We start from the raw sequence: 25,406 nt of genomic DNA, 5'->3' as shown, positions 1-25,406 counted from the left end.
GTTTTAAGTACAGACTAAATCTACACTCTTTCATGGGGGAAAACCTTTTGTCTTCGCAAAGCATCACCCCATTAATAACATGATGTAAAGAGTGGATTGATGTTGGTGTGTGTGTGTGTGTGTGTGTGTGTGTGTGTGACAGAGACAGGCCTGTGATTAACTTTTCCATCTGTGTGTGTCCAGCTGACTTCATAGGGGCTGGCCATAGAACAAGAGAGAGACGCAGAAAGGGCAGGGAAGCGGTTAATACCAAGCAAATGAAGAAATGGATTAAATCCTGCTGTTTTCTTAAATTTGAAATTCAAATGAAATGCTCCCTCGTGTGCTTTTGCTCACATATTAGGAGGCATCGTGTCGCTAACCAGCGCTCGCACCCGAGAGATAAAACACCTCCCCTGTCACTTTATCGTCTGGAAATGTGTTTAAATGATTTGTAAAAGTGATAAAAGCACAGGAAGAGGTGTGTGTGTGTATGTGTTTTAAAGACATTTGTTTTTGCGTTGAATGAGATGAAATTGAGGAGGCAGTGGTGGTGTCCTCCCTTCCCTCCCCCAGGGCTGACTGGATACGCCCCCGGGGACAGGATGGGACGGACCTGGCCAGCCTCTCATTCATCAGCCTCTCCCTCTGCGTGGCTTCACAACATCAGTGAAAACATCAGGCTGTGGCTCACACTGCACTTCTCTCTCTGACACTTCCACTTGCTTCACATTAAACCTAACAAAGTAAAAGTTTTTGTCTGAACTGTCCACAGGACACAGTCCTTATGGGCCAAATATATGCTCACATGCCAGTTCATTATAGAAATCAATGCATTCCAATATAACAGCCCAATACTAAATGTTCTCATCATGAAGGTTATGGCATTCAACATTTATTTTAAATAATTAAGAGAGATCTGTGATCAGTGTTGTCCAACTGTATGTGAGACAGTGTTCACCACCAACTACATCCTCCACAATGATTGTGCAGTTGAGATATAACCATCAGCATAAACTGAACATTTTAACAGTCGTGAAGCTGAGATTTAGTGCAGGACTGTGGCCTTAGAAGTATACTGTGATTTTCATGTTGTATGAACGAATGATGAAAGGCACAGGTGTGCCCGGTCAAATGCCTCCTCCGAATTTCCTCCCTCAAACTTCACATTACTTGTTGCGAAACTGACGCTACACTCGCGAGAGCTGGCGGTTGAAATTTACGACGACCTCGAGCGCAAATGTTTGGAGACGCTGAGCTGAGCTGGTCTCTGATTGGTCGCCGGGCCCTCAGCGGCACTTCAAAGCCGCGAAGAAGATACTAAGGCAGTCAGAGAGGAACCGCCGACTGATCACATCCAGCCACCCAGAGCACCGTACACACTCACAAAAAGAAAGAGAGAGACGAGACGCGCGCCAGCCGAAGACATCACCGCACAGTCCATGGCTGCTACACTACTAGGGGTAAGTTTACAATTAAGTCTATCTCCTGAAATTTCCGAAGGAATGCTTCCTTATATTCTCCTTCGGTTGGTCAGTGTGGTATTTATTCTTTGAGGTTCTATCCTCGTCCTCTGTTGTTTTCGTTAATGAGTAAATAGTAAATGTTTAGAACTAAATACTCTAACAACGGTAGCGCGCGTTATTTTTTTTTTCTATAGGTCTATTCGTTTCTTTTGTTATGCTTGAGAATTCTTCAAAAGAAAATGTACTTGGTCCAACGTCGGTGATGTTAGTTAAGGAATCACTTTGTTACACTTATGAAAACAAGCCTGAAGTTTTTGAACACGCGTTAAACAGACCATATATTCCGTGCGTATTTACGCGCGGCATATTTACGCACGACATATTTACGCACAGCATGTTCAGCCATGACTCTGGACCTAACTGTTATGCCTCCCACAGGAGGAACCTCGCCTGGGCAGCACTCCGCTGGCCATGTTGGCCGCCACCTGCAGCAGAATCGGTGAGCCCGGCCCGTCCTGTTCCCCTGCCCTTTCCGACGGAGCTCCAGGACTCATCAAGGGGTTTCACCCGTGGAGAAGGGGCGCGCAGGGCACCAGCAGCTTGGGTACCTGCTTCACATCGCTCGGAGTGTCATCCGGGGCCTCCCGGAGTTGCGGGACGGGACTGGCGGAGGCCTCGAGCGCTTTTTCGATGACAGCTGCCAACTCTCCCATGGGAAATGATTTTTCAGTGTACCAAACCGCCGTGCCGTCGGACGATTCCGGACACACACAGCGGCCCGTGTTTCTGACCAAATACCCCTCGTCAGTGGAAAGCATTGCGGGGATTTATCCGAGGATGCATGCTCACCCCTATGATTCGTGGTTCAAGCCGGTGGGAGAAGTTAGTAACGGGTCTCCTGCTTGGTGGGACATGGGGAGCTGGGTGGATGCACAGAGCCCAGCCGGGTTACCTTCCCCTCTGAGCAGCTACAACAATGACTACAGCTCCGCTTTCAACCACGGCGGCTCTCAGCACCTGCTCCCCGCCTCGCAGCACCTGTTTGACGGCTTCAGACCGCATGTCCCGACACATTACGCCGAGACTACGGCGACGGCGGCACCTGCACCGACGGGAACCCCTGCCATTTCATTGCCCGCATCTTCCCGCTCCTCCTCACGACGTTACTCGGGTAGAGCCACGTGCGACTGTCCGAACTGCCAGGAGGCAGAGAGCCTCGGTCAGGGGGGCACGAGTCCCAGGCGGAGGGGCTTGCACAGCTGCCACATCCCTGGCTGTGGCAAAGTTTACGGCAAAACCTCTCATCTGAAGGCCCACCTGCGCTGGCACACCGGGGAGCGGCCGTTTGTCTGCAACTGGCTCTTCTGCGGGAAGCGCTTCACGCGCTCCGACGAGCTCCAGCGGCACCTGCGCACGCACACCGGGGAGAAGCGATTCGAGTGCTCGGTTTGCCGCAAGCGATTCATGCGCTCCGACCACCTCAGCAAGCACGTGAGAACGCACAGCGCGGAGGAAGGCGCGGAGCCGGGGCTCGGTAAGGGGAGCAGCGACACGGACAATAGCGTCCCCGGGAGCCCGAGCCAGTCCCCCGGACTGAGCCGCGAGGGACAGAGAGCGGTGGATTAGTTTACAGAGCAACACGTGAGCATTCGATCACACTGTACCAGCATGACTTTTCTTGGACACTTAAAAACTGAAATTGCACTTTATGGTTAACTTCAGTTGTGGATGAACACTGTCTGCTTACCTCATCTGTTATTTGTAGCCCTCTTTTAAATATTTGTACTCAACCGTTTATCAACACTTGTTGACGGCATATCAAATGCGTCTAATTTATTTACAAAAAAATATTATTTTTTAATTGATAGCCTTACACAATTATTCTGGGGCCTCCCTCAAAACCATCACATAAATGGATATATTTAAGGCTATGTTGTTATGTTATCTTCGAGCATACTTTGTTAAACTACGTTTTTAAATATAATTTATCTGTACTTGTAAGCCGTGATTATCACTGGTATCAATAAAACAGGACCATTTTGGATTTGTCATCTCTGTTTAGGTCTCCCAGACCTATTACTTAGTCTAGCGAGTCACTACGTATTATAATTAGGGATTTTCAAAACTATTTTTTGAGAATATAAAACGGTTAACTTACATCAACACTTTCAAAAACAAAAACAAAAGAAAAAAAAGAAAGAAAGAAGAATTAGCCTGCACGTTAATTTCTATAGCCTACTTGAAGTTTATTCAGTGTGTTTTTTTTTTTTTATTTATTTTTTTATTTTATATGTTTGGCTGTCAGGACTGTTAAATGCAGGCTAATAATTAAAACCTTGGAATTTCATCTCGATATAGTATTTCGGTTGAATTGGTGCATAATTAGGCGTGTAACAGAAAAAGAAGGTGCTGCCTTTGGAAGCTAAATTTATAGCATCAAGCCTTTGGAATTCTTTCACAAGTGGCTTGTAAGCGAGAGACCATGATATAAAATTCAAATGCGCTGTATTTTGCAAAGTCAACTTGCAAATGTCTAAACGTTTACAGTGATCAGTAAACACTTGGCAGCTGTCTCCACCTAGTGTTCACGTACAGGAATTTGGATCCTGATGTAACACTTTGTCGAGGTCTTTTGTCCATTTTTGTTGCCTCACAAAATATAACAATTACATTCAGCTTAAATAAAAACTGACAACACACCCATTAAAAGATAAAGTCAAGACACTGGGGCATCAGGATCTGTCCGAGTAAAATCTATTTGTTTTACACAGGTCTAATATATATTCACCATTTACATTTAACCTTTTATTAACCATACTATTGTAGAACCGATGACTAAAAAAAAAGAAGATTACAAAACATTTTGCACGTTTTATTCTGATGAAAAGCAGTCATGCTACACAATGGTCACATTAACTGGCAGAAAAACTACATAGAAAAGTGCTGCTGTTACTCTGAGCTTAAAGCCCAGATCGATGAGATGATTAATATCTTATTGCTGAACTACTCCCATGGTTAGAGACAGTACCTGTGACTCGAATAGGCTTCTCATAAAATAGCGTAAACATGTCAAATAAAAAATAATATCGTACAATCACAATAAATAATAATTAGTGTTCTCATCTGACAGTAAAAGAGAGCAGCTATTGCTGTAAACATTACGTCATCAAAAAGAGGAAAGAGATCGGGGCGAGTAAAAGTCTCACATGATGCAATGCAAGTGGCACTGAGAAGATCTGTTTTAGTGCTCGAGAGGCCTGGAGAGTAACATCCCGCCTCTGATCTTCAAAGTTGGTTTGGAGCTTTGTTCAAGAGTTAGTCTGAGAGTCGGAAGTTGTCTGGGCAGTCGGTAGAATGGATGATCAGCAGGTACATACAGACACAGTTCTCACATAGAGGTCACATGTTCAGGGGTTCGATGATACATTTACCATTAACTGTTAGTATGTCGGTGCTTTAAATATGAATATCAGTATTTGTCATTCCAGTGTTCCAGTGGAGTTGTTACATTAGCTTCAAATGCACTTAGATAGTTTTTAATGCCCAGCACATATATCATCTCAAACCCACCACTAACACTCTCCCGCCCCAGTGACAACACAGTTTTCAGTAGTATAATGCAAAACAACCGTACTAGTGCAAGTCTATCCAGATAATAACTGACAATCACAGAAAACTATATTCTAGCCCATCATGATAGAAAAATGCCACGAATTTGTAATGCAGTTGATTGATGAACAAATACATAAAAACAGAGAAACATGTAAAATGCTAAAACCCTGCTACACATGACTGAAAATATAATACAAATAAAAAATAAAATAAAAGAAATACAGAGTAACTGGTGTACAGTACCCAAGACAACGCAGCTGAGGTCAGTAATGTGAATGCCATGAGCTATGTTGACCACATGAGGGCAGACTAAGACAGGGAGACAGTACCGTTAGGCGGATGGTGTGTTCACGTGACTTAATGTAGTGTTTTCATTATAAAATTATAAATAGAAAGCATACATGTTTCTGCCTGCACCACACTCACACACACATACACACATGCACGTGCGCGCACACACACACACAAGATAGAGCAGTAATTGCTGCATGGCTAAAAAGCAAGGAATGATCACCCTTTACCCTGTAGAAGAAGGAGCCTCCCTGCTGCAGGAGATGTCGGGGGGACTTGTGCTCTTTGTTTCATGTCAGTTTCCAGGATACTGGCCACATTAGTCACACAGTCTGTGACAGTTTTGGTCTGTTCTTTTTTTTTTTTTTTTCAAATATGGAGATTTCATAGTTTGGTCTGCCATCGGCAAAGAGTTGAAGATCTACGAAGGTTTAAGACGCTGAAAACAAGCCTTCAGTCCGGTTCATCTTCTGTTTGTCTCTACGGCTTTCCTTTTGACCATGAACTCTGACCTCTGTCTAGCAAGGCCAGGGGTCACCAAGGGGCATCTTGGGAACTTGGATGTGCATCTCCACGGGGCGGTCGGGTGGATGGTCCCTCCTGTAGGTGACAGTCTTCTCATTGGTTGTAGGCTTGTATGACAGCTCCTGGAGGGCCACAGTTATACGCAGTTAGTAATAGCCAGTGCTTTTCTTTTAAAGACTTGTTTCAGAGCCAAATTTATCTCCGTGTTGGATAAATCTTCATGAAGCTTGTACAGAGCTTAAAAACTTCTTTTTTTTTTTTTACAGTCCCTCGTTCCTGGCCAGTAACTTGACTGCTAATGCTCATTTATTGGCAGCCACGTCTTTAAGAGGTATTTCATAAATGTTTGTCCTAACACATGGATTATTTGTTACATTATGCAATCACTGAGGAAGTAGTAACAGTTTAACGATACAGGGGGAACTTCATGGTGATATATTACTTTCCCTCTACAGAGTACAGTGTAACAGATGACATATCAGCAGGAAATTGTGCCCCTTGTTTGACTGCAGGTATGGTCTGAAGAAATGCCTGCAAACAGATGCATCAGAATACATGCAGTCTATAATTTTCAGTATCACTCATATCATCTGTGGTCATCTATTAAAAAGTGCCTGGTCTCAAATTCTTAAAAAAACATCCAAGCCAATTTAAGCAAATACATCTCCAGAAAGCCCCCTGTATTGAAAATTCCCGTTCCCAATTCTTCTCCTCAGAGGTGCTGTATGTCATCTTAAGGTCACAAATCTGGAAGCCGTAGCTGGTGAGCTGGGAGTTGGAGCGGAAATGTAAAATACAGCTGCACCTCTAAGAGCCGACTCAGATTTCTCACTCCTGGTTTCAGCGGACAGCACATATTAATGTAAATATTCCCCTAATGCTTCTGAGGGCTGCAGGGACACCTTCTCTCCCCTTAATTAAAATCCCATCGCGCTAATGACCACTTCCAGTAAGCCTGACATCTGAGAGCTGACCTTTACAGTGCAGTGGTAGGGGCCTCCGTCTTCAGCGGCGCCCTCCGGAGACCAGCCCCTCTTCTGCAGCAGCAGCCGGGACATGGCCACCACCACCAGCCCGCACAGCACCGTCAGGGCGCACACGCTCAGGAAGGTTCCCACCATCCGCCCACTGCTGACACACTCTGTGGACACACACATAGCAATTCACAGTGGAGGACTGGGACACTCTGCGATTGTGCAGATGCACGCTGATCAGCCACAACATTAAAACCACTAAAAGGGGGTGTAAATAGCATTATCATCTTATTAAAATTCGATTTCTTGTGACAATTCTGCCTGAAAACTTCTGGACCCAGCATTCACGTGTATGGCCACCCACCTAGACCAGACCAGGTACCTCCCACCCCATAGCAATGACACTCCTTAATGGCAGCAGCCATCCCCATGGCACACACACAAAAACGGTTTCGAAACAACTCAAAACAACATAAAAAACAGCACAAACCGTTGACAATCCACAGAGGCCCCTCCCCTCAACCCATAGGACCCAAAGTACCCCCCACTAACAACATTCTGCTACCAGACACCACAGGACACCCTCAGAAGGTGTCCATGTCCAATCTCTGAGGAGTCACAACTGTTTTGGGGGCAACAAGGGAAACCCACACAATATCAGGGAGGTGGTCATAATGTTATGCCTGATTGGTGTTCAGTTACAGGTTCAACAAGTTTAACACATATACCTTCATCACAACCTACAGTCCCTAGTCCTCTAATTGCAGACAAAAAGTTTCCCCGCTACCCTGAATAAAGCTTTGGGAAAGTACTAATAGGACTTTGTTGTTGATAATAATTCAGAAATGTGTTTGGCGTTCTCTGTTGTGGACCTCATTTGTTTATTGTTGCGGTTCCCAACCCGGAGATGAGCCTCTCTCCAAGACAAACCTGCTGTACTTTATAAACTCTTGCTTTTTAGATGTGAAATGCTCGCTTGTATGTGCTCACATGAATGCGTTTGAAGTACTAGAATACTGAAGTATAGCATAGCATAAAGAACTCAAGTAATGTATGATACCTGAACGTTGTACCATAGTACTTAGGAGTTATTTTCCGGACTCGCACACAGAGCTTGGTCAGTGGCAGCTGTGCCAGCGGTGCTGTCCCGAACACTTAGGTGGCTGTGTGTCTGCTGGGGAGCATGTGTGGACGACGGGCCGATCGCTTAGCACAAAGAGCCCAAAGAGAGCTCTGACATTTTGTAACCAGGGGTAACCATGGAGACCTGGCTCCTGCTGCACCCGGGAGGAGTAGGCGTGAGCAGGAAGAGAGCGTCCCGTTGGGCGGAGGGGGGGAGGCATGAGGGGCTAGGGGAGGAGATGGGGTGGACGTACAATGAGCAGCGCTGTTCCAAAAACTGGGAAGGCGGGGATGAACTGTAACACTTGGAAGTATAATAATGTGTGTGTGTGTGTAACCCAACGTGTGAACTTGTGGCTTTTAAATTATGTGGTTGTGTGTGTGTGTGTGTGTGTGTCTGAGAAAAAATCAAGAGGGCGAGTTAGAGAGCCGAGAGGAAATGTAAAATACAGCTGTAATGTGGACAGCAGGCTTGCTGACTCAAACACACCAGGGTGTATTAGAGCAGCAATGGTAGCAGCGGACGTGGCCTCGAATGAAAGCATGTGCGTGCGTGCGCTGACATTATACCTGGCCTCCTGCTAATGTGAAGCTGACTCTGACCAGTCTGGGAGCTGGTCTGAAACCGATAGCGACAGCTGTCATTGCTGATGTACATGCACTGAATCCACAGCTCCTCTGCTTGACCTGAAAGTGAAAGGGAAAGAGACAACTGTGAGACACGTTAAAGGTCCAAGACCGAGAGAAAAATCCAGGAAGAATACTTTAAATTACTTGTGATTTTTAAACCTTAAAGCTATGTATAAATCTACAACAAGATTGTTGTTCTTGTCTGGTTAACTCCCTACTAGTCCCGTCTGCTTGTACCAGGGACAAAGGAGACAACACTACACAAAGATCACACAAAGGACAGACAGAGTTGGCAATTTGCAGCTAAAAGAGACATCATTTTGTGAGTCGCTGGTGGAGACCAAAGCACAGCTAAAAATAGAGCTCTAATGGGCTTACATTCATTAGATGGCTAAGGATGCCACTCTAAATCAGTTGCAATATTAATTTATGTCAGCTGAGTGTGGCAACTCATTGCTAGATACATATGTCAGTGTCGTGTTTATAACTTGCTGTTTATAGCCAGCCAAGCCACGCCACAAAATCCTGAATAAGGAAAAGGAGCAAGGAGCAAGGGGCAAGCTAAAACAGGGCCAAAGATTCAGAGCACAACATTAAAATGAACTGCACACGTGTAAAAATATGCTGACTTCTGCAGATTCCGACAGCTACACCTGGTTGTACCTGACACGTCGTCCTTGTAGCCGACCAGCGGTGCACAAGTGCTGTTGCAGTGCTCCCCCTCTTTTTGCCTTAGGCCGTGAGAAAGGTGGCACTCCACACATTTCCTGAGAGAGAAGAATTACAACAACGTGAGCGTCAGACGTGCGACGTGCTCTCCAGGAGCGCCCGTCATTCGCTGTGAAAAGGAGACTGACAACACGCACCAGTGTGACAGGCAGGTGTTTTGGCAGGCAGGACATCTCTCGCAGAAGTCTCCGGAGTACTGGGGGTCGTCGCACACGCACTCGCCGCACACGCACCTGCCCCGCCCGCTGCAGACCAAGCCATTTGGCGCCTGGCACGTCGCCGTGGAGACGGGACAGCTGCAGCTATCGCCCGTCCACCCATCCTCGCATGCACACTCACCTGACACACACACGCCTCGTCCTGACAGACACATGAGAGAGCAGAAATTAGGTAATTACACTGTTTTGTAAAGTCTTGTGATATTTGTATGAGCTTAAATATTCCCTCTTACGTCCACACAGAAGTCCCCCTTCGTACGGGCAGGAGAAGTCATCCATCTCACAGTATTTCCCGTGTATTGTCCCGAGCCTGCTCTGCTCACACACACATCTCCCGCATTCGCACACTCCTCTGCCGCTGCAGTCCACATCAGACCCCGCTGCTCTGCAGTCCTGGTTTGATTCCTTAATCAGTCCTTGGTCTTGCCTCGGCTCCAGGCCGCTGCCACCTTGGGTCCCTCTGCATGGCGGCGGCTCGTTGTCACCGCAGTGTTCACAGCTGCAGCCGCATTTGGAGTGGATCCTGACGACAGTGGACTCGTTGTAGCCCACAGCGTGGACCATCACGGTTATATCTTCATCGTTGCCGTCATCGGGGCAGGAGCGTTGGCCAATCGTGATGTTGAAGTAGACCTGCATGGCAAAGTAAACAAGTTAGTAAAGAAGCAACGGGGGAATGTTAAAGTCGGTCAAGTCTGTCCATCATTACCAGGCGATGTGATTCAGTGATTCAATCATTTCTTTCCTTGAACCCTCAGTTAATGTAACTCTTGAAATACTTTCTTTTTTGAAACTGATGAATCATCTAGGCTTTTGCGATGACCATTCATGAAATAATGATGCCCTGACGGCAGTAAAAACCAGGATGAGCTGGGGTGAGGTGCGGCCTACTAAGCAGCCTGCAACATGCCCCCCAGTTTAGTTCTGGCCAAGCTCAACAACTACCGGCTACATTGCTGTAAACCATAGGCTGTATCACTGACTATCAGTCCCTTTGGTTATACAATGCCTTTTTTAAGCAGCAAATGCTTTGATTGCTGAAAAAATACTTTTACATAACTCGTGAAATCTGCGTCAACCCTTACCACACCTTTGGAGCCAATGAGCAACTGTTTAACATCTATAGGTGCTAGACATCTGCATGACATCGTGTCACACGAGAGCATTTAGCATAGCATTAGAGTTAGCTGTTTTCTTCAGGAATCCCATGCAGTTCCACGTAAGTGAAGTTTTGTAGATAACGCATTTCCTCAAGTTACTCACGCTGTTAATCTTAGAGGAATGGCATTCAATGAACTACCTCTCATTGCACAATTACAGAAATCCCTAAAAGTCTTAAAATTGTTCGATAAGGACCTGGATTCCAAGTGGGACCAAAGTTGAATAATTATCCAGTTGGGGTCGCTGCGGAAAACTGCGCGCGCTAAAGCCTCCTTCTTGATTTTTATCACCATTCTGGTAAGTGGCGGTGCTTTCCATAATTCACTTTAATCCACCCACGGATTAAAGAGCTGAGCCTCAGTCTCTTTGTACAATGGAGCGACTATAGGGCAGCGAGTTAGTATCTTGGTGTTTGCAGAAGGTCACCGAGGAGAGAGGGTTCACAGGCAGTTAAGGGAGTGAACAAAAAGAAAGCTTCCAAATGCACTGAAAATGTTATAATTAGTTCTAAAATAGGACTTCTTTGTTTGCTACAGCTGAACATTTCTTGGCAGGAGCCTCTTGTATAATTGCTACTACAGCACAAAAATCTCCCATGAGGGTCTGAGAAGAATCGAGAAAGAGGCCTCGGCAGTGGCAAGGGCTATTTAAGGTTTTTCTCTCGGCGGATAATGGAACAGGTATCAAGCAGTGCATGTCCAATGGCCTATTTCTAAAAATAAATGCCCTGTTTGTTTGCATAAAGGCTCTAGCATTGGGATAGGTAAGGATTTCAGAAAGAAAAGTTTATGGAAACACATGGAAATGTTTGCCTGTTGAATACAGCCTGTAATCCGCTCAACCTGGATTATTTACAAAATCTGTCACGTAAAGCTCTCTGGGATGTGTGTGTGCCAGAGTGTTTGTATGTGTCAAAGTCATTCAATATAACCAATAAATGTTCAGTTTAAATGTTGCTGTAAAAAAAAAAAAACGCTGTGTACTGAAGGTGTTATTTATTTTGTGTTTACCGTCTCGTCCGGTTTCACCCCAGAGCAGCTCTGGCCGTTAGCAGTGGACCCATCGGGGCAGATAGGAGACACAGACACCCAGTACCTGCTGACTGCCTTGTCCTCCACTGACACTGACACCGTCACCTCCGACAACAACCTCTGGGCAGAGATGAACAAAGCACTGTTAAGTTTTAGAGCCTGGTGTTAAGGAATTCTACTTATTGTGCAATGCGGATTGCAACAAAGATCGAGAAAAATGGAGACAATTTAAAATTTTAATGAACATAATGTGTTAGAGAGAAACGTAATGAAGCAAGAAGTGGAAAAAGAGCAAGAGAGGGAGGGCTGATTAATTAAAGCTGTCACATGTCGCCAGAGAGAACCCCTTATTGTCGTCCTTTCTTCGTGAAATCAGGGGGATTTATGGGAACAAGGAGGTGGGGCCAAAAATAGCATCTTTGTACTCGTTCATGATTGGGACACATGGTTTCCGTGGGGATCTGATAGCTATTATAATGCCAGCTTCTGTTTGGGCTCTGCTGCTTGTGTATGCGGGTGTGTGTGTGTGTGTGTGTGTGCGTGTGTGTGTGTATGTGTGTGCACGTACGCATGGCTGCGCTCTCGGATCTGTGGATTCGGCAGATTCTCGAAACAAACAATGGAGCGCTGTGCTGGAGGCTAGATTATAGCCCAGGCCACTGCCAACTGAACAAACCCTGAGTCTCTCACACGCACACGCACACGCACGCACACACACACACACACACACACGCACACAAAGCAACAAGGCCTTACCCCTCCTTAACCTCCTGTTTTCATCTGTGTTTTTCTGCTTCATTAGGGCTTCAGCGACCACAAACATCCCCCATCATGTGTTTTCCCAACTTTAAAACTTCAAGTCGCAGGAAAACTAAGTTGGGTTCAAAGCGTTTTGTAATTTATTATTTTTCGCAGTCAGTGCAGTAGAACTTGACTTTCTGGCACACAAATATGCTGTCTGTGACTCCCAAGCGTTTTCTATAAGCAGAAATGTGCTATTAGTTAGCATGTGACTAAGCAAGTCGAAATGAAAACCAAGTTCACGTTGTCTTCATCACCGAGCTAGGAATGTGTACGCTTGTCAGTCCAGCTTTTGCTGTGCTACTTTGCTTGTCTGTATAACTTTTCATTTGTCCCTGTCTTTGTCCAGAGAATGAATAAGTGATGATGGACAAAGGGAGCTGGAAGAGGAAAAAATAGGCGAGGGCTGTGTACCTTGTATGCATCCACCACAAGTTCGATAATGCTCGGGGCCTGGAAGAGGCCCAACTTCCCCAGGTAGGCGCCAGGTAGGAGACGTACCAGCTCCTAAAGAAGAAGAAAAAGAGAAATGCTTTTAAATTGACTCCCCTCCAAGTCCCCAGAAAAAAAACTGAATTGTGCTTTCTGGGACAGCATTTTTAAGCTAGTAGGTTTGTTTATTTACATATATGAGTGAGTGCATATGTTACCTCATACCACTGGTACTGCTGCTTCTCCACAGCAAAGACAGAGTGGATGTTGTTTTCAAGCAGCTTTTCAGACAACTGACCCAAACTGGGATGGTCCTAAAAAAGACGACAAGAAGTCAGCTGAAATATGTCTTTGAGCAGGAGTCCTCAATGTCTTTCAGACCAAGGACCCCAAAACTGATGGAGAAACTAAGCAGGGACCCCCTACCAACTCTATGTGTTCTATATTAAAATCGGCCTAGTGCTACTTATAAATATACATTAGTATTGTAATTTTGCTTTCAATTTTAGGCTATTCAAATAATACACAGGTTCAAATATTATTTTTTTTATGTGCAAGAGGTGGCAGAAGAAAATAATTGACAGATTCAAGTTATAACTTGTGATTGACTCAGCAGCGACAGGGGCGGGGCCTACTGTGTACAGGAGGCTTTGAGTGACAGGTCTTGGCTAGTGTGGCGCTCTGTGTGAATGGCGCACTGTTGAGACAGCTTCTGTATCACTGAATGAGTGAATCACTGACTGACAGACAACGTCTTCCGCCTCCATTTATCCCTTTACTAGAATATGTTGGATTCATGCAAATGTTTATTTAAAGAAGTTTAAATTTGTGAGGGAAAATTGCTGGTGTAAACTTAAAAAATATATATAAAAAATGTCTAATCAATGAAAGATTTTGCAACCTCTGCAGTACCTCTGTGGACCCCCTAGGGGCCTCTGAGAATGAATTCAGTATGTCAGCAACTGAAGTACAGCATTGAGTGAAAATCTACCAAGCTCATTTCACCTGCAGTTTTGTAGTAATGCGAGATGAACCGTGACCTTTAAGATGCATTGAACGCTCAGTTAAAAGGTTCGCCCGACTTTGCTCACCATCTCGGTAGTTGCCGTGTAGACGTTGTTCTCCAGATGACACAGGCCGTCATGCGGCACGACGATCCCCGCCAGCCGGCTGTCCAGGGCGAGGTGAGATGTCTGGTCGGTCATCAGCATCAGCAGATGCTTCGCCTCCGGCCTCCAGCCCACCGCCCTCTGAGCGAGAGGCAGAAAGAAATCGGGATGTCTAATAGCATGTTTAACCGCATATTTGAAAGATTAGCTTTTATCTTATTGGAACCAAACTCCACCGCAGTTTTTTTTTCTTGGAATTCCTTCATTGTTATTCCCATAAATCACTAGTTATCGGCATTCCTACAGACTGATGTGGAAACGTGTGCACGCTTCATAATTTAAAGATTTACAAGCGTGGTTTAGAAAAAATGCAAATTCAAACATTTTACTCATCTGAACTGCATTAGTTTCCATGACGATCAGGTCGATCTGTAATGCCCAATTAAAGTCAAAGTAGCAGAAATGCTACTGTCCGCCAGAGAGTCTCCTTCTCCATGTCTGACTCATCTTAGACAGTGTGAGAAAACGGGACAGCGTACACATGTGTGTGTATTCAAGGCAGCCTGGTGTGCTCATAAGTAGGCCTGACATAATGGAGAATCTATTTCTGAACTCATGACCACCGTGGTGTTTCCCCTGCAAGCTGGTTACTCAGGACCCCCATGCATGGTGTGACTCACAACTGCTGCAGGCATAGCATAAGCAACTGTGACTCTGTGTGTGTGTCGGCCATACCCTAGCAGTGGTGTCATTACTTAATGTGATTCCAGTGGCAACATTTACAGCTGAGTCAGTGCCACCGGTCCCGCAGAATGAATGCGTCCGTCACTGCAATCCGGACTCACGATCGAATTCGAAACAACAACCACTGATTAATACAGTATATTTACACACAAATACCTGGCAGACAGCAGCTTGCAGCATAGCATCTAGTCCTCCTTCTGGTGTGTCCATGTTACCGGAGATGCGCTGGCGTTTGATCATGCGTGTGAACTCGCTGACATTCCCAGTCATACCGAGAACGTGGTGGAAGCCGTGGGCTGGGCGACAGCGGATCTCGTAGTCACTGGTGACGGATAAATCAAAAAGAAGACAAATGTGTTTTAAATGCACGGGGATGGGAAAGAAGAATTAAACAGGGCTGATTCATCTTCCAGCACGGCTCATCATCATGACAAGGTTGCCCCTAACAAATAATGAGTCACACAAAACTGGGAACAGCTAATGAGAGCTGCATGCTGGCACAAGTTTTGTCACATCATTACGTCCCTTAAAAGTTAGCTGAGCAGTACAAATCTGTCCTTTTCATATCAGAGTGCACGATTCTGCGCCCCACCTGCAGGGGTTGTTGATCTTGGAGGGATGGACATTGATGTAAGGGGAGACGGGTTTGTCCACAAACGAGCCGAAACCCATCCAAAGGTCTGAGGAGTGCTCCATCATACGAAGGGACAGAGCTACCCCCACCGTCTTCAGCTGGACCAGAGATGGAAAGCAGGGACGGGATGGTGAGAAAAGAAGAACAGAAGAAGAAGGAGCATGAGGAGATAATATGAAAAAAAAAAGACCAGAGAGAAATCAGAGATTCTTCTTTTAAATCACTTCTGTTTTTCAAATTCCACAGATTTCAACCCACAAACCTTACACAGGTTAAAATCTTATCAGAAATCCCCATTTGTTCCTGAAATAAAATGTGTGAATTGCACTAGCGCTGACTCACTGAGTGACAGCTGGACATTTTTAACACCTACATGGTCGAGGTTTTCCTGCATGGAAGCCGACACATCCACCAGATAATACAGATCCACAGGATAACGCTCCAGCTGCTTCACAGCCACAATGAAGTTTGCCTCTGAGCCTGGACGTGGGCACAGAAAGAAAGTTTGAAAACCTTCCCGTCAGGAAATGCAGTCACGAAAACGAGCGGCGTCCGAGGTGGGTCTACCTGGTCTGAGGGTGATGCTGATGTCTTGCGGGGACACTTGCGTGCTGCTGACGGTGGCGTTGACCTCCACCTTGACCTCTGACTGCTCCATGAACTCTGGTCCGCAGCCCCTCCGCCGCAGGTTCTCTGGCAGGTCGCAGCGTTGGCTCACGCCTGCACCATTTAGAAAGTCCTGGGGGTCAAACCAGGTCAGAATGGTGAGTTGAATTCCTTTCCATTCAAATTTTACTAAACAGAGAGAAAAATGAAAAACAGCAAAACACTGGGAAAAAAAAGAAAAAAAAAAGAGCTGCCTTGTTTCCTCATGTTACCCCCACGGGCCAGAAGCACCGATGCCGCACAATCATGAATGGGTAATGTCTCGAATCTGTTCTGGATGTTGCGTTTATCCTGCTCTAATCTTTCCTTTTGTATTACACTCACGTCTCCCTGAGCCAGCCCGAAGCAGGGGAGAGAACAAGATTTCAAGGTAAGAGGGGAAAAGTAGAAATTTCCTGTGCACCTGCGCCAGTGCTCAGAGGCTTTGGTGCGTTTGATCTTTAACCTTTGGTTTCATCTTGTGGCCGTTGTTCTTTGTATTGTACTGATTGATAGAACTTTCGGTTGCATTCTGTACTTTCTCTGGTTCATTTTACGCGAGCAAGTGGGGCAAATTGAAACTGGTTTCACAATTACTCACTCCCGTATCATTTTTCATTTTCTGTGCATTTAATTATATTCCCATTGATTTGTGATGGAATTACACTGGCATGAGAACACGGGCTGCTCTGTTATTCGATTCTGAAATTAGCCTTCGGTTTTAGAATATGAGGGAGAAGTTTTTGTTTCTCTTTCATCCATGTCCTGGTACGATTAGATGGTCCCACTGTCTTCATCTTACTGAGGATATAATATGATCATCATTATTAAATGAATTTCAATAGGCCGTGGCCAGCTCTCCACCGACGACTGGCGAGCTGCACCAACAGCACATTACAACAGCGTCATGCTTCATAGCTTTGGAGGGGATTAGTGACCTTTGGTACTTCAGCGTGTGAGAAACGCACAACAACAGCACAGTGGCACTTGAAACATAAACTGCGTCATTAAATGTGTGTATTTACGCTAAGTTATTAACCTGTCACGGTTACCTGATTGGTATGACTCCATTTAAACAGTGTGACGTGACCAACCAGATCAGACAGATAGGAATGGAAACAGCAAAACTAACCACGACAGCGGCAGCGGCTTTTAAAGCAGAGAAACCACTAGAGCAAAAACAGTTTGCAAAGTTTGCAAAACAAAAAAGAGCTGCGACTGTAGTTGTACATGGGACCATGACCTGAACCCGAAGCTTGACTGAATTCTGCTCAGTTGTAGTTCACCCTGTAACGGGTTTGAATACCAAAAAGTTTCAGGCTGACTTCCTGGGACTTTCCTGAAAGCATTTACCGATTCATTAAGCTGGAACTTATGAACATGCATATTCACAAGTACCGGCTCAGTGCTTATCCAAGCTCTGTGAGTGTGTGTGTGTGTGTGTGTGTGTGTGTGTGTGTGTGTGTGTGTGTGTGTGTGTGTGTGTAGGAGGACACATAGCTAATGTTTTAAGGCACTGAGACACCAGTGAACCCAGCCCCCTCTTGATGATGTCAGATGGTGGGAAAGCACCTGAAGTCTGTAAACACACACATGTTGACAGCCTGCCTGAGCCAGTGTAAATGCCATGTGTGTTGTGACTGGTGCGGCACTGGGAGGCTTTACAGCCTCTCAAGGCTGATTCGGGGTGGCCCCTTTACGAGACAGACCGACAGGCAGACAGATGAAGACGGACGCATAGGACGTGATACGTGAAAAGACCAAACACACTGATAAGAAGCCCTTGCTGCTGTATGAGAAAACAGGCCCGGAGACATTCACACACAGACTGACGCGCTCGCGCAGGCCGTAATGCAGGCCTCTGAGCTCAAACATACACATTACATTCACATTTGTGGACAGCATCAAAGCTTTGATGCGTGTGATCTGAGGAATGCTGCTGAATGTCTGCCACGTTCTCCCTTTTTTTTTTTTTTTTTTCCATCTGTTGCACACAAACACACACTTTTATGCGCAGTCCTACCTCTTTGAAACACCAGGCACACTGCGGTCCACGTCGGAGACAATCTGTACAAGAAGTGGCGCTCGGCGACCAACACGCACTGCCACCTGGACAAGGGAAGAGAAGAGAAGAGAAGAGAAGAGAAGAGAAGAGAAGAGAAGAGAAGAGAAGAGAAGAGAAATATGTTATGATTAGCATATGAAAGCAGGTGTGTGTCAGCACTTATTAGCCATGCCTCGGAGCTCCTGTGGATATTTCAAGATCTCACACTTTTCATCAATGAAGCACCACTTACCACCTCCGATTAGCCACAGCGAGGGAGTGTGGGAATAGGTGCTTGAGCTGTTGAAGTGGTGCAATGGATCATTTCCCACACCCACAGGAGATCTAATCATGAGTCAGTGCACCAATGCTACATTGCATTAATGGAGTATTAAGTGTAACAAGACACTGAAGCGAGATACCGTTTAGGTGACAGGAAGATTGTGATAATTAAGAAAGCCACGGAGTGAGCCTCGGGCACCTTGTAGTGGGCTGAGCGATTTATTTAAGTGATTTGTCTGCTGAAATCCAATTTTCCAGAGACATCTCAGTGAGCTACAGGGGTGGAATGTAGGACAGGCAAACGGCGGTCCTTGCATCACTAACAACCCACTATCAAGTCAGTCTGACCCAATTAGCACTGTGCCTCAGGCAAAACCCTGAATAGGTGAAGCATTTAACTTCTAATTATAGATTAACACCTGTTGAAAAAAGAGACTGATGAGGACTATCACAATGGGTCCACTGATTGTGACTTTGTTGTCCCTGTAGTACAGGATCGTCTCCATTCAGAAATGATCAGATGTTAGAATATAATGTCTGCTCCATGAGCCTGTGCTTTAGTTTAATAAAAGAGCCCTTAAAAATAAGTCCTTCCCATGAAATATGCTGGACCCCCTGCGCACCCTACTGATGGGATACGGATGGGAGCTGATATTGCGCAGTGATGACAGCACAGAAGATGCAGACTAATTGCTGGGATGGTGTAATTGCCCTAATGAGCCTCCACTCACCGGTACTGGAGTCTTCTGCGCAGACAGAGACCACCAAGGAGCACAGCAGGAGACACAGAAGGACGCTGCCGTATGCGCGGAGCCAGGAAGTCATCCTATCCACACCGAGAGGTTGAGCGGAGCAAATCAGCGAGGAGACGCGGAGCCGTTCAGCTACTGGAGATGAACCAGGGGAGACGGGACACCGTGCGTCCGCCGCCTCACGAACAATAGCCGGGAGTGCCGGACCGAGCCGCGGGACATTGTCGTTCACCCAGTAACTCCTCTAATCCCGGAGAGGTATTCACATCCCCGGGTCAAATCAGCTTACAAGCGCGCTCCCCCGTGGACCACGAGAGGAGGTGAAGCGGTCGTTTGTGTGCGGCGACAGCGGCTGCATGCGGCTCAGGTCCCTCCATCTATTTCCGTCCGGCCGCAGGTGTGCGACGTGTCCCCACGCTGTTCCACGATGGAGCTCGTCTCTCACAGCTGACGGCGAAGTCTCATCCCGGGACGGGATCTCCACACACGCGAGTACCAACAATCAGCCGGCGCGCACCAGCGTTCTGACGGAACATCACACGCCAAACGCAGCACGGTGTTTTAAGGCGGTGCCATGGTAACGATGCTCACGGCCCGCGATGTGTGAGAGTTAAAGAGGGAGGGAACCGAGACAAATAAGGAGAGAGAGAGAGAGAGAGGGAGAGAGAGAGAGAGAGGGAGAGAGGGAGGGAGGCATAAAGTGCTTACTACAAGAAGTTGTGGTGCGGCATTCCAAGGGGAGCCGTGGCCTTGAATCGAACACTGATGTTTATATTGCTTCTTCGGGGAGCCATTTAACTGCACTGAGGGCTCCTGTATGTGGGGACCTAAAGCCATGTGGATGGAGGAGGGTGGGGGTGGGTTGCTGGTTAGTAAAACCAGAGCTCTTGTAGAGGGGGTTCACAGGCTGGTGCTACAGGCGGAGGAGGGGGTCTGGGTCCATTGTGCAGATTCCAATGACATGGAGTAACCTCGCCTCGCCGGCTGCTCTGCTGAACAGCAGCCAAATACTCAGAGTGCTTAACAACACAACGTTTTAAACCAGAGGAAAACAGACCCATGGAATGACAAAAGACACCATACTCCTTTCAGTGCCATCTTTGGCATGATCCGGGCTTGCCTCTGGCTGTGGTCTAACGCATAAAACAGACATGTTTTGCTTGGCACGCGGCCTAAAGAATGATTGTGAGTGTGCCAACAGTCGGAGCCAATGCAAAGCGGTAGGCCTTGCCCTTATCTACTCCGTTTGACCCTATCTGTCGCTCCAAAGCCTGGAGCCTAGCCATGCAGCTATGCCACTACTCTCATCCATTCATGTAATTTGTCAAATGGGAACTTTTGAGGGAGGCTGGGCGGGAGTATCAACACCTCCCCATTCACTCCCCTCCAGCAGTCACTTTCAATTATGGCGACGATGCAAACACACACCACACTGTTTTGTAAGTGGGAGAAACATCTCCGCCGAGAAACAGATTCCATAGACTCTCGCTAACCTGGCCAGATTGCTCTCCTCTAAAGGCGAAGGGTGGAAGAGTGAGTTTGGAGGTCAGAGGGCAAAATATGGACGCGCTTTCTGCTGAGCAAACTTGATAATGGACCATAGTGTAAACACTTCCTCGGGCCCTGCCAATACTGGTCAGCATCAGCATCTTAATGACAGTTGTCGCTGTTGGAAACCTGACACGAAACACTCTTCGTCTTCATCATTCCTCCCCCACCTTTCCGACCTCCACGCCCTCCCCCCCCAGCCCTTCTCCCCTCTTTCACTCCCTCTTGGTATGTTTGTGTTAGCAGTCGGCTGGGCTTTCCATCACGCTGGTCTGGTCTCATCATTCCCACCACACGCACACACTTGGTGAACCACCACTCCCCCTCAAACACCTGCCCCCTTTTTTTTTTTTTTTTTTCCCAAGTCCCCGTTCAAAGTTCACTCATATCTCACAGACTTTTCTCTCAGAATTATCTCCCGCCCTGTCCTTTCAGCGTCCTGTGCTTTGGCTGAGTTGACGTGAGGACAAAGTAGGGGTCAAGCTTGCGATGGGAGCCGAATGGGGATTCCCATGCACAGACCCAAACCAGCCACCACAATTGCACAGAGTGACTCTGACATTTGGAGAGATATGGTAAGGATCAAATTTTTTCAAATATTTCACATGCCTGTATTTGTGTCACATGCTGTAGGTGGGGGGGTCAAACAATAACACACTCAGTTAAATAATGAAGTCCAGTGATCTGAATTCCCCTGCCATGGCATATGTCAAAATCTGGCATTAAGTAAACTGAATTCCCCATTTAAAATCAGAATATCGCTATGCTGAATAATGTTGTTTATTGTCAAATATATATTAGTCAAGGGGATATTTAGATTTTCACTTCCATGAAAATGTCATAGCAGCGTGATGTGATGACAATTTACATACAACTTTACTCATATCCACAAATAGCGCGTTTGTATTTTTTTGGAAGTCCCAAAAATAGCACAGAGAAAACTTCCTCTTTCTAACAGTCAATGTATATCTTAGAGCACGATCAAAAGTGTATGTGGAAATTCAACAAAGAACTGAGAATTGTGCGGTACAATAAAGTGCGATAGCGAGGCGTTTCAGACAGTTGTCACATTGTCTGATCAGACGCCTCGTGTCTGCGTCGTCACCACTTCACTGTTTCTACTGTCAGAATGGAAAACTGATAGAAAGATTGTACGACACAGGATACCATGTGATATGATACATTACAAAAGTACAAGATACAGTAAGATATGACAAGATATGATATGATGCAACAAGATACTATGTGACATAATACTATATGACAAGATAGGACAAGATGTGATACAAGACTATACAATAAGCTATGGTGTGGTACTATACAATACAATATGACAAAATATGGTAAGATACAATATGATACAATAAAATAAGACAATGACAAGTTACAATCCGATGATACAATACAATAACAAGACACAACAAGCTATGATATGTTATGATGAGATACGACAAGATGTGACACGGCACGATACAATGTAATACAACGAGATATGATATGAGTGAATATGTGCCCAGATACAATTTGTGCACGGACATGTGATATATCGCACACATATACGTGCTACATTTTGCAATGGCTGCAGTGATACAGTTTTACTGTTAGTGGCACCGTGAGTGAAGATTGGAGCAACGTGAACTCTCAAGAGTGTTTGTTTTGCAAGAGTACATTGACTGGATACAGTATTCAAGTGGGTATTTACTGTACCTACTGTATAAAAGGTGGATTCAAGATAAATTACAGTGCCCACTTTTGTCATAGTGAATAAAACTTGTAAATAATGAGTTTTTTGATCATTGTATACATATAGCGCAGAGGGATGTTGTCAGGTTTTGGACTCCTAACTCTTAGCATCAGTTCATTTTTAATTTCTTTTTAACTTTCATATGTTTATTTTAAGCCAGACATTCATTTAAAGTCTACCTTTTCTACCTCTCACAGCGACACCAACACGACCAACATCAGATGTCCTTTGTTCAGTTACATGAAAACTGTGCTCCTCATCTGAAATGGACGGTCGTATGGTTGCGTGACATGTTGCGTGCGTGACAGGTTTGTTTGTCTATTGGAAGATAAATATGCATCTGTTCTTCATGTATAATGTATAGTTGACCTTCAACAGAGAGTCTGCAGAAGACATAGAGTACGTCTCAGAGCAAAAAAAAGTGCTGAAGATACTGCAAAAAGTTACATAACAAAGACGTAAGGATGTGTATGAATCACACCCTTAACAGTGAAAGTGTTCATTAGTAATATTTCTAAAGCTAGAATGATATAACCAGACCTCAATTCACCTTTGGTCAACATTTACTGTTTTTTTTTTTGTTTTTTGTTTTTTTTTACATGACAGGAGTGAGAACAGTGGAACCTCAATGAATATTCCCCCACAGCAACCCCCACAGTGACATGTTTTTGAGCAGCCACTCAAAATATCAGTGCAAATTCTCACAGATACTTTGATAAATCTGTAGTAGAAAAAAATCCCCTACTTAACCATGGTATAGTTTCCGTGACAGGTTTTAAGACCACACAATTCATGAACCAAATGATCATGCTGCTACCTCCAGCTTCCTCCTCCACCTTTCAGTTTCATGAAGACTTTAATGGGGCCAGACTTGATCTTTGGCTTTGACTTTACGTAGGAATTTCAGTTGTATCACTGGGCGGTAATGAGGAACCGGAAGGCTTTTTGTTCTGCTCTTGATGTACGTCTTTTCGTGCACGTCACTTTAAGAAGTTTCAATGGAGCTGTACATTTCAGAGGAGAGAACAAACAAGACAAAGTATGTTTTTGAAGTTTCATGGTTAAGATGATAGCGCGCGCTTAGATTTCAGAAAACATCCGTTTGCTCGCTGCTGAACATAACCGAGGAAACCCCGTGGTTCTTACCACACCGATGCTGACATTTACGTTGACCATCGGTGGCCTTGTGGTCAAATGCAAACACGCACAAACACGTACGGACACCTACGCTGAAATTACTGCTAGTGCACGGATGCCAGACATAATAGACCAAAGACCACAGTGAGCCATTCTTTTCCTTATTTCAGTTTCAGTAAGTGACTGAAACACAAAATCTCCCAAATGACTCAGGATTCCTTGGGATCAGGATGTAGTAACTGACTGAACAAGGCTTCCTGTTGTTTGTGTACTTTACCATTAAACTGTTCTTATTGGAAAAACTGGATTTATCATCGGCAATGTGGCCTTTGGACAAAATAATTAAGGAGGATCATCTTTATTCTCTCCGCAGACTCATTTTCTTCCTGCCAGTCCCAGTGACTTGAACCTCTGACTCGCGTCTGTAGCCACAGTCGCCCCCGTAAAGATCCGTTTACTAGCCTTGTATTTCACAGTGCAGTGGATTGCTCAAGTGTCACGGAGACTGGTGGTCGTTAACAGGTGAGCGAGGATATGGGGGACTTCTAGTCAAAGGGAATCAGAGACATTCCTTCTGTGCTTGTGGGCAGACAAGACGGGAAATTGAGACTAGAGTCATTTATCATATCTTACATCATATGACATCAATGAAACAGCAAGAATATATATATACATAGATACTGGCAAAAGACAACATCTGACCAGAACTGATCAGAAAAACACAAGGTGATTTTGTACACCGGGAATATTTTCTTGGTGCCTGCGACTGTTGAAGAAAGTCCCAGCTTTTTATGTGTACGTACTCCAGAAACAGATAATCAACATAGTTCTTAATACTCATATTTCAAAGTAGTTTTTAGCTATTTCGGGGTAGGAACTTCCTCAGCTTAGTAGACACCTTAGAATGAGCACAACACAACTGGTTGGTGGAACATGTAAATGAAGTACAGGCAGCCAACAACAGCTATTAACATTAGCCTGGAATTAAATAATGACATGGATCAACAGGAAAGATATGAACTGTTTGGCTTGTGTGTGCTAACTTGAAATGCAACAGGAACCTGAGCAAAAAAAGAAAAAAGAAAAAGAAGAAGAAGAATTTCAAGGCCATAATCTGAGACTGAGATTTTTAATTTTAGTGTTGTCTGGATGCCACACTGAAACTCGATAGCAGCATTTGTTAAACCTGTCCTTCCAGGTAAGTACCCACATCCTTTTAACTCGCCATCTGGTTTCCAAAAGTAAAAAACTTCAAAAATAGTTAAACCACCCTGTAAACCCTGGTGCTCTGCATTCCTCTCAGTGAAGGGGAAGAGCGTAGAACACCTGCTGCTGTGTTCAGGGCATCTTTCAGATACACTCATCCGTTTGTTCTTTAAATGCGAAAGTGAAACGGGACTAGAGGCTATCTGTCGAGGTTGGTTATCTGTTCTGTATCTTTTGTTCTCGTCATGCCCTTTCCCACTCACCAGGGAGTCTTGGAGAGTCCCTAATTTTCTCACCCCCATCCTGAGTGCCAGCTGCTGTGCACTTCGTTACTGTAATTCTGTGAAGGCCAGAAGGGCTGCTCGTCGGCTCGATGCCAGCCTCACCATGAGAAAGAAAGTGAGGGAGGGAGGAAGGGAGGGAGTGAGAGGAGAAAGGTCGCTAGTCTCAAGGACTCTCAGCCACAGTGTCTATATTCAGGGAAATAACGCAGCTCGGACTGCGGGGCTGCAGCAGGGAGGAGTAATAATGATATGCCATCCTGTGGTTCGGTTTGCAGTCCAGTCCACACAAACACACCCAGACTCACC

General features: G+C 45.4%; 2 protein-coding genes across 2 annotated transcripts; one reads left to right on the top strand and one right to left on the bottom strand.

The window, feature by feature from the left end:
* Positions 1–1,294: 1,294 nt before the first annotated feature.
* Positions 1,295–3,502, top strand: sp8a (sp8 transcription factor a). Its single transcript, XM_047605736.1, has 2 exons — positions 1,295–1,442; positions 1,884–3,502. The coding sequence occupies exons 1-2, from the start codon at positions 1,422–1,424 to the stop codon at positions 3,069–3,071; spliced, it is 1,209 nt and encodes a 402-aa protein (XP_047461692.1). The 5' UTR covers positions 1,295–1,421; the 3' UTR covers positions 3,072–3,502.
* An 802-nt stretch (positions 3,503–4,304) lies between these two features.
* itgb8 (integrin, beta 8) lies at positions 4,305–19,799 on the bottom strand. Its single transcript, XM_047605734.1, has 16 exons — positions 19,161–19,799; positions 18,127–18,212; positions 16,026–16,197; positions 15,832–15,938; positions 15,417–15,556; positions 14,981–15,146; positions 14,063–14,221; positions 13,190–13,285; positions 12,954–13,046; positions 11,718–11,858; positions 9,780–10,179; positions 9,466–9,688; positions 9,263–9,366; positions 8,540–8,656; positions 6,848–7,014; positions 4,305–5,995 (listed from the first exon to the last, which is right to left on the bottom strand). The coding sequence occupies exons 1-16, from the start codon at positions 19,252–19,254 to the stop codon at positions 5,867–5,869; spliced, it is 2,394 nt and encodes a 797-aa protein (XP_047461690.1). The 5' UTR covers positions 19,255–19,799; the 3' UTR covers positions 4,305–5,866.
* Positions 19,800–25,406: the final 5,607 nt, after the last annotated feature.

This window comes from Mugil cephalus, chromosome 14, assembly GCF_022458985.1.
Source record: "Mugil cephalus isolate CIBA_MC_2020 chromosome 14, CIBA_Mcephalus_1.1, whole genome shotgun sequence".
NCBI lineage: Eukaryota > Metazoa > Chordata > Actinopteri > Mugiliformes > Mugilidae > Mugil > Mugil cephalus.
The sequence above is the reverse complement of the archived record's forward strand: the minus strand, read 5'-3'. Positions and strand labels throughout refer to the sequence as shown.